At 38.1% G+C, this 15561-nt stretch overlaps 1 protein-coding gene across 2 annotated transcripts in view; it reads right to left on the reverse strand.

Moving 5' to 3' along the window:
* gabra3 (gamma-aminobutyric acid type A receptor subunit alpha3) overlaps positions 1-15561 on the reverse strand; it is a 91716-nt gene that overhangs the window by 57046 nt on the left and 19109 nt on the right. For both annotated transcript variants that reach the window (XM_077504992.1, XM_077504991.1), the window contains exon 2: positions 1384-1491. In XM_077504992.1, coding sequence (XP_077361118.1) covers positions 1384-1469 — 86 coding nt within the window. In that variant the 5' untranslated portion in view covers positions 1470-1491. The remainder of the gene's footprint in view (positions 1-1383; positions 1492-15561) is intronic.

Raw genomic sequence — 15561 nt, forward strand, 5'->3', positions numbered from 1 at the left:
TCAACAGTGCTAACATGGCAACCAGCGCACGTTCGCTCGACTTGAAATTACAAGGGGAATAATTAGAATGACACCTCGACACAAAGCTCTAGGTGGCCTTTTTAGCTGACTTAACAACACACGTTCAAAAAATGTGCACAAGAAGCAGGAGAGAAAACGCTGTGAATGGACAATCACGGTCGTGGTGTGCTGCACAATGCAAATTAATTCAGCAGTCAGTAAAATGTACTGTACATCTGTGTACAATTGAGACGGGAGGACAGGCTTGCGAATTCTGTTTTGATCCGCATCGAAAGTTCTCAATGTTTTTAGTAAACGATAAGCTGGGCAAAAAAATACTTGAGCAATGAAGAGAAATGTAACAATAAGTAACAATACTTTTATTTGATTACAATTATCATCTACCGCATTTTCCGCACTATAAGGCGCACCTTCAATGAATGACATATTTTACACATTTTTCCATATATAAGGCGCTACAGTAGAGGCTGGGGTTACGTTATGCATCCATTAGATGGTGCTGCGCTAAAGGGAACGTCAACAAAACAGATAGGTCAGTCAAACTTTATTAATAGGTTACAAACCACATTTCTGACAACTCCATTCACCCAAAATGAATAAACAGCTGTTTTATTATTTTCTCTGAGGTAAAGTATTAGTATTAGCTCGCGATCCAAGATGGCGGGATCTTCTGCGCATGCGCGTCACCGATCGTGCAGGTTCACCGATAGCGTCTTGACAGCGAGACCTGTTGCGGCTCAATATTGATCCATATATAAGGCGCGCTGGATTAAAAGGCGCATGGTCAACTTTTCAAAAAATTGAAGGCTTTTAGGTGCGCCTTATAGTGCGGAAAATACGGTACTCTGCCCACATATTGGCTCAATGACCGTAAGAATAGATCTGGGCTAAAAGGTGGTTGTTCATTAGTTGTTTGAGACAGAGGGCAGAAGGGTGAAAAGGGGGTGGCCTGGATGAGTATAGAGTGCAACCAATATGCAGTGTTGTGTGTCATCAAGGGTGACTAGTGTGACTTGAGATGGGCAAAATCTTAGAAAATGATGCAAAAATAATCATAAATACTTATCAACATCTGTTTACAAATAGGGTTGTGTCTGATTTTACTTTTCAGTACCATCAGGGATCACAATCCATTTCTCTTTGGTGCATCTGATGAGGTTGTACAGGTGTACCTAATGAAGTGTAGGGTGAGTTTATATTTGCTTCTAAAGATATTGGCTCGATTACAAGGTTAGCAGTCAGCTTGATTAATGAGGCATGATGCAAAAGGCCTCACGTAAACAAAAGCTGGCAGAGAGAATGGAAGCTGGTAAATCACATATGGCGGAGCAGAGAGAAACGGGGATGGTTTTTCGGTCCTACCTGGCTTGCGGAATGATGCTGAGGCATAGAAGGGAGATCCACAAGGCCGAGTGCGGAGGTTCGAGCTTCCAAAATGCAGCAGCCATAGCAGTTTAAACAGGGGGGCTCCTAAGGGAAATGACAGACATGTTGACTTTTAATATTAAGGTGTCGTTTTGCAAAATTCTGTGACTCAGGTGTTTAAAACTCTTTGACCACCAAAAACGTTTAATAACGATTAGTAAAATCACGACGTATGCCGCCATAAACGGTAAATGACGTCAACTAAGTTTTTTATTTTTATTATTATTATTATTTTTACTCAGTGCAACGTCTTAAGTGCAGCACTGCCTGGTCAATGGGTTGTGGAATCAAAAACACTCCAACTATGGCCAGCAGATGCAAGCATTGTATCTCTTTTCGTGAATGATCAAAGCCTTTGTCATATCAAAGTTTTTTGTTTTTTTTTGATAACGCATGTCAGTAAAAGAGTTAAAAAATATTTTTGACAAATACGTTTCATGTTTTGTGAAATACAACAACAGATGACACGGAGGAATAAATGCACAATTGTCATCGCTGACGGAATATGTGTGGATGCTTGCCGTTTTATGAATATACGCCTCACTGCTCACATGTTTTCTTTACTTCGGGGCAACACGCACATACACAGCGCCGCAGCATACTTCCCCGCTTAATTAAAACATAACCAAGACACATAAAACATATTTTATATGTGCCAATGAGCATCTGCAAGTAAATCACCTTGCGAGTGGTCGTGAGAGCACTCCAAGGGTGAATCTGCCTCTATGGCTGTATGACAGTGGACGCTCATTGTCATGAGATAATTAGTTTGCGCTATAAATAATGCGTGCTGCACCTGTCGCGCACACCTTTGCTTGGGGGAAGGAGTCCTCGAAGTGTGAATTGTTCGGTCTGGGGCGCTTGTTTTAATAAGATGTTCTCTTGGTGCAGAAACTGTTAAATGAAGGTGATTTTAAGAACTATTTAATAGTAATCACCAGTCAAGAGAGTAGATCTAAATTATTATTTAATATGGGGATGGGCAAATTAAATGGGGCCACTTCCAAACTAGATGATGACAAATTTTAAATAGACAAATTATGTGTATACATGCAAAAATTTTTTTATTTGTTTTTGATTATACATTTTTCAATTTGGGTATAAAACATTAATTTTATATATTATATATATATATATTATATATATATATATATATATATATATATATATATATGACATAAAACTGCTGAACAAGAAACCAGCATCAGGTACAAGATCTCATTTTTAAGATTTTTTTTTCCACACACATACACACACAAAAAAAAAAAAAAAAACTCAAGATTTTAATTTTGTGGTACTGTTTGTCCTGCACATCAGTCCAAAGCAGCATTTTTTATTTTTTTATTATTTTTTTTTATTATGCCTTTCACATTTTATAATATAGGGAAACATAAGGGCCACTGTAAATGCAACGAAAGCATGTCTCCCATCGAGTGGTGAGTAGTGATATTACAACTTAAAACTACAGCCAACCCCGTGCATATTTTCACTTCTGCATATTCGGGGATTTTAAGAACTACTTCATAGGATTTTTTACCCCGAAATTTTGAATTTTTCTAGTATGTCTCAAGATATTTTATCCCCATCCCCCCCTGTTTTGCATGGAAAACATAAAACGGAATGTTGAACAGCTGTTTTTTTTTTATTTTTTATAAACTATATATTTGATGTAGTGACGGTGGCTCTCTCTACAGATAGATTTCACACAATCAGTCCATTAATGATTGATTTCACCACACATAAACTCAATTTTTTTTTCCGTGAGAATTTGAAGTGAATTTGTACATTTAAAAATTGTCTAATGTAATTTCAAACACAAGCTTCATTTTAGCTGTAATTTATAATACAAGAATAAAACATACCACATATTGATTTTGTTCCTATATCATGACAGTATCAGATATCACATTATCATACTACAATCTGTACAACAAATAGGGTAAAATAAAAATAAACGTGTTATTGAATCTGATCAGAGCACCGGGGTAAACATACCAAATGAAACCAGTGAGCGTATGCTGTGTCACCCACAGCTGCAGATGCGGCATCGTGACTGAATTCGGAACCCCGTATTACAGCAGTCAAGTTCCGCTTTACAGCCTGATGAAATCACCTCTTCTCATGACTGCGCTCCGAAATTGGCAGATTCGCTACTGAAGGCGACCTAAAACCTCCATTAATATGGGGGAAGAAGCCAAAACAACCTCGGCGGAGCAGATGCACGGTCACTGGAGCGCACGTGGAGCAGCTGTTTTGTACTTTAAAGGCTTTTATTGTGCTTTTGTGAGATTGTGTCCCCTTTACGGCCAGCAGGATCAAACAGTCCCCTCAGGGGAATCAACGTTCTCTCTCTGTGTTCCTAAGAGCACTTCTCATTGCATGAAGAGCAAACAAATGATTGGATATAAGGATAGAAGGCTTTACTGCTTTGTCAAAGGCCTCCTACTCTTCATTTGTGTGAACAATTAGAACAGGGGTGTCCAAACTACGGCCCGGGGGCCATTTGCGGCCCGCCATACATTTTTTGGCGGCCCGCGGCCAATACTAAAAATAATTTTTCATTGCTGTTTATAAAAAAAAAAAGAGAGAGAGAGAGAGAGAAAAAAAGAGGGTGGATTAAACATTTCTAGCTATGCAAAGACAAATTTTCAGCTCATAATTCAGTTTCAGAAATAAAAAATACTTTCATCCACTTGTTGCTTAGTGTCAAGGTCCAATTTGTGAAAACCACATTAAATTAATGGTTCTTAAGTGTGGTCAGTTTACTACCGATTGTTCTTGTTGTGGTTCAGAATGTCAAGTTGGGATTCAGCTGCTGCTCAGTGGAGAGGCGTATCTATTATAGTGGCACACAGGGGTCACTATTTGCCTTGTGACAGTTTTCAATAAGTATCTGTACATTATATCAACAATTTCGAATTGCTTCATTGATTTTTACCATGTTTGACTCATTCACTGCCATTGACGGAAAAAGACGTCAAATGATGCATTTTTTTTGCTGGTCTGGCAATGAATGTGTTCATAAATAACGTAAAAAAATAAAAAAATCAAAGTGGCCCTTGCAGCTTTCTGTTTTTCTGTATGTGGCTCTCAGAGGAAAAAGTTTGGACACCCCTGCATTAGAAGCAGACATTTAGGACTTATTGAAGCTATATGTCCAGAGACTGCGATTGGCTGGCAGCCAGTTCAGGGTGCACCCCGCCTAGTACTGCCCGAAGCCAGCTGGGATAGGCTCCAGCACCCCCCGCAGCCCTTGTGAGGAGCAAGCGGTTAAAAAAATGGATGGATGGATGGATATGTCCCGAGAAACATACAGTAGGTTGACATTGCATTTTAGAACACAAGTTCAAAAGTCAGCATCCTCCAAGTCAATATGTGATTACTTTTCACAAAGGTTCAGGCGGAAGAAAAAATATGAATAATGCCACCTAATGGAGGGCCATTCACTATTCACTGATGACTCAGAAGAAGCCTCATATGGTAAAAGACTGACTTGACCTTCACTGACTTCACTGATTCTCTTCCCTTTTGAAATATAATGCATGTTGACAATTTCAACGAATGCACTTTATTATGCGAGTGACTGTCCTTGTTGCCAAAAAGAATCCCTCAGTCCAAGCAAACTCTGTTGGTTTAAAAATGACTACTTTCGTGCATGATTTTTTTTAATTTTTTATTTTTATTTTTTGCTTTGTGCTATGAGCTAAAATGATGGAACGCGCCAGTAGGGATGTAACGATATCCAAACATCACGATGCGATATCACGATATAAAGGTCTTGACTAGTGTTGTTCCGATACCAATTTTTGGCTCCCGATCCTGATACAGATACCCAAAGTTACAGTATCGGCCGATACCGATACCCAAAGTTGCAGTATCGGCCGATACCGATACAATACCAATACTTAAACTTTTTTTTTCCCTCAACATGAAAAAGCTGTCCTGCCATTGGTTCAGAGCATTCAAGGGCCAATGCAGTGAACATGTCATATATCAGTGAACGTTGTGCATAAGCAAGACACAAGATGCTGCATCCAAAATCCTATATTAACGTTGGAATTAATGGTATCGGCATGTTACTTGTGAGTAGTCACCGATACCGATACCACTGCCGATACCAGTATCGGTATCGGAACAACACTAGTCGTGACCATAACAGAAATGCATATAAACCACCTACATTCTCTAATAACCATATTGAGGCACTTACTTGCTAATGCAAGCACACGTTGATCGCTTCACAAGCAATGGCAAATGAAAAATGGCAAAACATTAAATATCCTTAATGCAACAACGACATACAGTACAAGGTGCCGATTAAACCAGAAGAATTGCAACGCGTCTAAATCCAAACACTCTTTTTTTTCTTTTCTTTATGCTTTTTGTTAAAGCTAATACTGCATCATTAACCATGAAAGGTTTTATGTTCCGTAATAAAAACCAAATGATGCCTCCTGGACGTCATTTCCCTGTCTTGTCATGTCTGACAGGAAAAGGCCACATTTCATTTCTTCTCATGCACACACGTGACCGTGCTCATTATACGTGACATCCTTGACACTCTTAATGTCCGGGATACATAAATATTTAAAAATATACTTAGATCCCTCAGCAGTATGCTCTCTTAAGGCCCCACTAAAACACGGATGTTCGCAGTACTAGTTAAAGCAGTGGTATCCAAATTACGGCCCGGGGGCCATTTGCGGCCCGCCGTCCATTTTTCGGTGGCCCGCGGCGTATGCTAAAAATGGCATTTGATACAGTTAAAATAAATGAACAAAAACAAAAATGTTTGGAGATGGTCAAAGTAAGAAAGGGAAGGTGTTATTTTAGTTAAATAAAACTAATAAAAAAACTAAAACTAAAATTCAAAAAACAATATTGTTACCAAAAATGCTTTTTGAAAAAACGAAAACTAACTGAAACTACATTTTATGTTTACAAAACTAGCTAAAACTAACTATAATTATAGCAAACATGTTCTTCGTTTTAGTCTTTGGTAATTAATTTAATGCATGAGCCTTTGGAGATGATTTTAAATGTGATTTTTAGTAGATTTATTTTGACATAAACCAGAATAATGAAGTTTGAAAGTATGTCACACAGAAGTGACATCATCTAGCAGCAGCCAATAGAAAAGCACCTTCAGATGACGTCGCTCCAATGGTGTTTTTTTAAATATTGCGCACAAGTAATACACATTTCTTAAAAAAAAAGTAATACTAATACTGAAACTAACAAACTAAACTAAAACTATGCATTTTACTACTGCCATATTACAAATAAATCGGAATAAATTGGTTTATATACTGTAGCATTTTTCTAAATATGCAAAAGCACAAATAAATTATTTGTACAATTTTTAGGACTAAACACAATTTCTCTTCATAACATGATGTGGCCCTTGCGTCCTTCTGATTTTCTGTATGTGGCCCTCAAATGAAAAAGTTTGGACACCCCTGAGTTAAACTGTTTAAAAAAAAAAAAAAAAAAAGTCATTAGGATGCACAGCTACTGGTAGACTAATGATATGATCAATAAACAAACATGATACAGTGGAAAAAGTGGAGAGAAAAAGGAGAATTGTAATAATTCTAACTGCATGTTACACAAATTCTTTTGTTTTTATTCTCCAACACAAACACCAATTAGAGAAATCGCAAAGAAAAATGTGTTCGACGGCAACATTGCAAAGTCTTGCAAATCCTTTCAACACGACAATAACAAAGAGAAAGCGTGCTGCCGCCCTGCCGTCGACAATTGTGCACCTGATCTACCAATACCTGTCATGCAAATGAAGGGCTCAGTTCCTGGGGCTCAGACTGTTCTGGCAACAGACGAAGAAAGGAAGACGGAAAGAAAAAAAGAAAAAAAAAAAGAAAAGAAACAGCGCTTTTGTTGGCAAATTAAAAATAGCTTGCCTCAGGTGACAGTAAACATTTCACACTCTTAACAATTACATTCTTTTCTACCGTCATTTCTTCTCACAGACTAAAAAGGCGCAAATCCAATGAGTAATGTAATCTTATTTGACAGAATCAAAAGGCCGGAGAAGCGTTTTTGATTGAATTTTCTGCATTTTGTGAACTGGATGTGTTTGCGAAGAGATCTCTGCATTAAAGGTAAGTGACAAGAAATGTTTGTGAGTTTGTTCCTGAGGGAAAGTGGCAGCAAGCGCAATCCCATTTCCTCCCTTCGGGTTTGGGCAAACGGTTACGAACTCAAGTTTTGAAAAAGCGCATTGATCGCTTCACAAGCAAATTAGGTTCCCCTTTTATCTGCCAATTAGCATAGATTTTACAAATAGAAGGCTAAAACATCCCTAATGAAAATTAAATTGTACCAATAAACTAGCCACTAGAGGGTGCTAGAACTGCACAAATGGAAATCAACCTTACTTTTTTTTTTTAACAGATGTGTTCCTTTTGAATATTGTGAACATGACGACGACGATATTGTGGCAGTTTTAATATCACGATATCACGATATTGCCCTTGGCCGAACCCCTGAGACTGACTCACCTGGGGCTTGATTGAACCCAGGTTAAGATCCACTCTAACACAACTGCAAACTACACCAACAATAATATTAGTACTGTAAATAATTTGAAAGTGTCAATTAGAATTGAACGTTAATATCTTTGTTGATGATACATCCCTTGGATCTCATTAGATTGTTGTTGTTATTAGACACAAGCTCAAACCTTGCTATCAAGTAATTTACATTTGGGACATGTTTCCAAATTAATTAACATTCATTTGTTAGTCTTAGTGTTGTTTTTCCAATTTTATCTGCCCCTTTTTTTTTTTTTTAAATTGCCAGTATGCAAGATATAATTATTGGCAGCCAAATGATCAATTTATTGCATTCTTTCCCTGGTGGTCTATTTGCTTGTTATGTTAGCCTGCCGGTATTTTGTTAGGATTCCTCACAGACGTGTAATATGAGCTCAGAGCCACCTGACAATAAGCTTCTGTTAACAATTTAGGACAGAAACAAAATAAGTCAAATGTAATTTTCAACTCCCCCTTGCTAAAGCTGCCGGGGTAATGTTCTGGTTAATATACTGTTGACAGTTGATGGAAGAAACAATAATACAAGAATGAAACAAATGCCCCCAAAAGTCTGCTTAATCAAATATGAAGATATTTAATCTCCTCTGAATTTTGGGGGACTTGCCAAATTATTTTATTGGGCCTAAATCTGTCAGGAAAGTAATAAATCCTCACATTTAAACACAAAACAAATAAAAATAATGTAGATAGACTTGGGTAGTGAAGAGAAAATAATGTTTAAAGAAAGAAAAAGTAACTTTTATGGACAGGTTTGGAATTTTATTTGAAAAATAACGTTAGATTCTTTATTATCATGGTAGAATGAAAACAATTTGGGTCTAGGTATTTTCAGCTCGTATATATAAAAAGTCTACACACCCCCCGGCTCAATCTAGGGTGTTGTGATATCAAAAATGACACCAGCTACATCGTAATCCAACCTTTTCCACCATTTATATGAGCAATAGTCTGCACAAGTCAAATTGAGTAGAAAAGTAGAGAGGAAATAAAAGTTGCAAAAGTTTGCACACCCTCTTAAGATTGGGGATGTGGCTGTATTCAGAAATATTTACATTCACATTATTGTCAAATAAGAGTAAGCAGGAAGTGTCTCTGATGAACCTCAGATGATGTAGTTGGCTTTCTGTAATATTTTTTTTGTGGAACTGTTCATAATTCCTCCCCCTTAGTTAAGTCACCAATTCCTGCTGAAGAAAAACAGGACCAAACAAAGACACTGCCACCCTATAGTTTTTTTTTTTTTTAAATGAGCAGTGTTGTGTTTGCACCAAATATAGATGTTTTATATTTCTTGCTAATGTCACATCATCTCACTTGACGATGACTGTTGTCACTGTGTTCCACGGTCGATTTAATGCCTTCCAAATTCTTTGCTACCCTTCTCCCGGCTGATGCCTTTGAACAAACAGATGCCTTTGACGCGGCGGAAGCTCTCCGCGGACCACGGCGTGCGCCGTAAAATATGACGACTATGTCATAAAAGGCCTTTGACAACATCTGAAGTTTATTTGGTGTATCAGGGGCACTAAATTATGGCAGGTGTGTGACATTTGTCAATTCTGAACTCAGCCACACCATAAAAGGGTGTGCACAGTTTCAGCCACAATATTTCACTTCTTTTAAACAATTATTTTTTTCCTCTCATTTTTTTTAAATTTCCAACCTGGCATTTGAATAGGGGTGTGTACACTTTTTATATTATTCACCGTACATCTCTATGAGATGTACTATAATGCTTAGAAGACACATAGGGTTTCACCACAACCTCCATGAGATGTTTTGGGTAGTTTCCCACCTTAGCAGGTAAAATGCATGCGCGAGGGGTTTAAAGCTGCGGATTGATTTTTTCCAGTATTAGACTGCCAAAGTCAATCGACAGGCGTTCCACTTCTTGCCCCTGATGAACTCCTTTGTTGTTTTGGCAAGTGCGTTTTGGGTCAATATCTTTCTGAAAGATGAAGGATCAGTTTTGTTGCATTTTTTGGGGGGCGGGGTTGCTTCTGTCTCACCCTTTAAGCATTCTCTGAACTTTTATGATGAAGGTGTAGTAAGTGGTACTGCAGATGTGCCTCACGGCTGCATGAAAATTGTGGATTCCTAGAAGTCCGTTTTGCGATTCCAACGTGTGATCGAATTCGAGAGGTTTTGGACTGAGAAATCAACTGGAGTACCTGGCAAGCCATCAGGAAGATTTTGCTGCTGCTGTGAGGAGTTTTATCACCTCGGGTAACCCCCGTTGATTTTTATTGGCTCTTATTCTTTTGCAACTTCCAAGGTACAAAATATACTCAAGCTATATTCCTTCCGGAGTTTTCACACACACAAACAAAACAACACTCTTGACCTCCTGCTGAATCTGCTATGCAAACATTTCTTGCCTATTTATCAAATCTACAAAGTATACACTATACAAGTGACCAGCATGTGTCCCTTGATACATGTCGCGACAGAGTTCAATGAACCATATTAATCCAAAAACATTTTCCCCAACGCAGCGTGCTTTTGTTTACTGAACATTTTCAATTATTCATTGACGGGCTGGAATAACTGGAAGAGGTCTTTACCTTCATGTTGTACATTTTCTGCTTGACTCACACTTGACAATAAACATACTGTTGTAAGGCAAGTGTCCCTACAACAACCCCGACTCCCAACCCGGCGCTGTTGGGAGTAAGAGACTTGATCAGATAAATGGAATAATAAGCTAAATCAGTATGACTTTTGCAATTAGACTCGGCGGCAACACCAACGCACTGCAAATCTGCATACAAATCACTTTATACTTAATTAAAAAGAAAGGAAAGAAGCTATTAAACTAAGAGAGAGGTGCGAGCTTTGTAGAACTCTGTTGCCGTTCATGAAGCAGGGCTGTAGTCAAGTCCACTTTTACTGAGTCCAAGTCAAAGTTCACAAAGATATGAGTCCAAGTCAAGTTGGAAGGTACGAGTCCAAGTCAAGTCAATTCACAAAGGTATGAGTCCAAGTCCAGTTGGAGTCACAAAGGTACAAGTCCAAATAAAGTCGGAGCTACAAATGCACAAGTACAAGTCAAGTTTGAGGCACAAAGGTATGAGTCCAAGTCAAGTTTAAGTCACAAATATATGAGTCCAAGTCAAATAGGAGTCCAAAAGGTACGAGTCCAAGTCAAGTCAATTCACAAAGGTATGAGTCCAAGTCCAGTTGGAGTCACAAAGGTACAAGTCCAAATAAAGTCAGAGCTACAAATGCACAAGTACAAGTCAAGTTTGAGGCACAAAGGTATGAGTCCAAGTCAAGTTTAAGTCACAAATATATGAGTCCAAGTCAAATAGGAGTCCAAAAGGTACGAGTCCAAGTCAAGTCAATTCACAAAGGTATGAGTCCAAGTCCAGTTGGAGTCACAAAGTTATGAGTCCAAGTCAAGTTGGAGTCATAAAGATACGAGTCCAAGTCAAGTCAATTCACAAAGGTATGAGTCCAAGTCCAGTTGGAGTCACAAAGTTATGAGTCCAAGTCAAGTTGGAGTCACAACGGTATGAGTCCAAGTCCAGTTGGAGTCACAAAGTTATGAGTCCAAGTCAAGTTGGAGTCACAACGGTATGAGTCCAAGTCCAGTTGGAGTCATAAAGGTACAAGTCCAAATAAAGTTGGAGTTACAAACGCACAAGTACAAGTCAAGTTCGAGTCACAAAGTTACGAGTCCAAGTAAAGTTCGAGTCCGAAAGGTATGAGTCCAAGTCAAGTCAATTCACAAAGGTATGAGTCCAAGTCCATTTGGAGTCACAAAGGTACAAGACCAAATAAAGTTGGAGTTACAAACGCACAAGCACAAGTCAAGTTGGAGTCATAACGGTACGAGTCCAAGTCAAGTCAATTCACAAAGCTATCAAAAAGATAGAGCCAAAAAGATACGAGTCCAAGTCCAGATGAGATCAAGAGTAAATCGTAAGATATAAAAATATTAAGTTCATAACCACAAAATTAAATTTCATTATGTTTACTGGCTGGCCTTTGCAGACCTATTTTGATAATCTGAAAAACTTTATTTCAAGTTTCTTTTGAAGAAGGTGGATGTTAATTTGCAGGAATAACAACATAGCTTGACTCAGTCGAGTCAAGAAAAATATGTGGAGAGTCCGATGCCAAGGAGTCCGAATCAAGTCTGAGATAACAAAAAGTGACCAGTGCTTGCATTCCCATCATACCTTGTTATAGTTATGCTCAATCCCTTATCAATTAATTTCATAAATTGGACATACTAAATACGAATCCCATCATGATAATGCATCTATTAAAATAATAGAAGAAAACAAAATGAGCAGTGAATGATTATGCCCACTATTCATTCTGATCTCGAGTCAAGAATTGCATTTGTGTTTTTGTACTGATAAGAGGAAAAGCAAGCAATTATCTGCTTGGTTAAGAGACTCAATTGGTTGCCAGCATTTTACTGATTAAAAAAAAAAAAAAAAAGCGGGCAGAAGCAGCATCAGAAGCCTTCCCCTTGTTTAAAAAAACTAGGGATGGGAGAGTATCGATGCGAGGCATTGGGCTCATACTGGGCCTTACACCCAGCTTTGCAGTATCGGCCGATATCGATACCATACCGATACTTACCTCATTCACTCCCAGCCATTTTCACAGAAACAATCCCGTTCACTCCCGGCTGTTTTACTGAATTTTGACTGATTTTGCAAGGCCCACAAAATATTGTGTTCTATTGCTATCAAAAGAAAGATTAAAGTATCTTCTTTCATCAGGGAAAAAAAGTATGTTTCTGTTTCCGTTTTGCAGCAATTAGCATTAGAAGAGAGCTAAGTTTCATCAGTTTTCACCAATCGACTTAAAATTGTAAGTAATTTAGCTTTTTTTCTAGATGGCCCTGGTTGATCTCCTTTGCTCTGCTGCCACCTGCTGGCCGTTTGTGTAATAACTACCATTTCTACAACCGTTCTTTGCAGTTGAGAGGCTGCATGAAAGCCTTCTGTTTGCTCTTGCATAAAAAAACAAACCCAAAAAAAACCGTATAAATACGTCTTTGGGACACTTGCATTAAAAAAAACATTTACACGTTATTGGGAGCAAATGAGTTAAGAGTAAAGAAATGAGTTACAAGCAACCTAAAAAAACTTTACAAAAAGTAAACTAAATTTTTCATTCATTGCGCATTTGTTTTTGCTTACGTTTACACATTTTTAGTCCGTATACTGTATACGCCCAGATTTTATTCTGAAGCGTCAACTTTCACTTGAACATGTCAAACAGAATATTTGTGAAAGGCTTAACCAGAGCAGATTCTTTCAAAGCCGGCGGCGTTACATGGCCGACTGAGTGGGACCCCACATGAAGGATAAATGAATATCACTGTTGACTTGTTTGTCCTCGCCGGATTCTTACTAAAGCGTGAAGCGGAGCGATTGCACTTTTGGATGGTTGACCAGACTGGATGAAATGTTCCATGTCGGCACCTCGAAGAATGCGCGGATGGATGCGAGATGCAGGTGTCTCCTCATTTTTTTTTTTTTTTTTAAATTCAATAGGCAACTGTATAACCTAGAATGTGTCTAGTAGTACTTCAAATAGTCTTATTATATTCCATGCATTTACTGTCTGAACCAAATGTTGCAAATGCTTAAGCAATCCAAGCGATGCGTGCAGGGAATGATTTTGCAGTAAATCCGGCGCCGTGACGTTGCTATGGGAATACAAATGATCACGTGCAATCAATTCAGAACGCAATACCCGGCCAGTGGAAGAAAAGGTAAGAGCTTCGAAATGGACGGAAACACTTCAAATCAGGGTCAACTCTTGAATCCTGCGCCTCTTCAAGTTTTTGTCAAACACCAGGCCACAAATGTCTCCCATTTTGCGTTGGTGCGTTTAACTCTTTTACTGCCACACGTTATTTAAAAAAACAAAAAAACAAAAAAAACAAAAAACTTTAATATGACAAAGGCTTTGATCATTTACATCATCCTTGAAAACATTCTGTTTCATCAAATTTCATACACATGGAGACCATTGAAAAGAGATACAATGCTGCCATCTGCTGGCTATAGATAGTGAGGGTTTTGGATTCCACAACTCATTGACCAGGCAGCGCGTGCTGCACTTAGACGGTGAACTGCCCATTGATTTAAAAAAAAAAAAATATGTCGTTGACATCATTTAATGTTTATGGCGGCACACATTGTGATTTTACTAATTGTTATTACACATTTTTGGCGGTCAAAGAGTTAAGTGTGAGCTTGCTGACATTATTCATGACTCACAGCATGTGCCGCTTGTTTTCAAGGCAGTAATTGTTTTATGATCAACCTGCTGATGGCCCTCTTGATTCATTTATTTTTTTTTATTCATTTCCGGAATTGGATTTTTGGAAATGTTTGGTGATGAGCTGGCCCCCATAAATCTTCATTGTTGAATTGAGTGGCTTTTTGGTTTAGAACTATCCAGCAACTAGACAACTTGGCTTCAGTCAAAAGTTTAACTGTGTGCACAGAAACAATAAAGAAGGTGGATCCTTGGAGAAAACAACAGTCAGAGTCCATGTTATTCCCGCAGTGCAGACGAAATTGAGGAATAGGAAATTAACCCTGAAGGTCAAATCTCACTGAGTAGCAGACAGAGTTCCCCTAGGAGCCGAAGCTTCAAGCAGGAATGGATAACACCTGGATAAAGGGCTCCAGTCAACAAAAAAGTACTTTCAAATCTTGAAGTTAGATCCTTGTGAATATTGTCATCTGAAAATGCAACTTCTTAATCTTAACCTCATAATAAGACTAGGGCTGTCCCTATTGATATTATTGATATTGTCATTTTTTTGTATCCCTCAATAACAGTTTATTAACCAGTTATGGTTGTTTATTTAGTATTGTTTAGTGATAAAAACCTCAATTCAGCAACATCAATGATATGAATTGATATTGTAGTGACCGACCATTAAAGAAAATTTTAATCTACAAATGGCCTTTAATTACCGTAATTACAAAAAAATATTTATTCTACTTTGATGAAGGACTACATAAATCAGAATAATTACTGTTGAGAGGCTGACATTGGGACGAATTGTCCAATTTTTAAGTTAAAAACTGGCCCTAAACCATTAATCGATTATTAAAATGGTTTGTCGATTAACTCATTCACTCGCAGCCGTTTTCACTGAAGCAACCCCCTTCGCTCCCGCTCTTTCACTGAATTATGACTAATTTTGCAAGGCCCACACAATATTGTCTTATATTGCTATAAAAACATGGAAACTACCAAAGGAAATGTTAGTCTCTTCTTTCATCAGGAAAAAAAAGAGAAAGATTTTGCAGCAATTAGCATTAGAGTATAGCTAAGTTTTATAATTATTCACAAGCCTGTTGAAAACACTGGGGAAAAGAGCTTGTTGCAACATGACCCTGGTTGATCTCTTATACTCTGCTGCCGCCTGCTGGCCGTTTTTTTTGTAATAACTACCATTGATTTAAGCGACCTCTTCAGGTCAGAAGCTCCATCAAAGCTTTCTGTATGCTCTAGCATTAAAAAACAAACAAAAACAAACAAAACAACAACA

This window comes from Festucalex cinctus, chromosome 18 (genome assembly GCF_051991245.1).
Source record: "Festucalex cinctus isolate MCC-2025b chromosome 18, RoL_Fcin_1.0, whole genome shotgun sequence".
Lineage (NCBI taxonomy): Eukaryota > Metazoa > Chordata > Actinopteri > Syngnathiformes > Syngnathidae > Festucalex > Festucalex cinctus.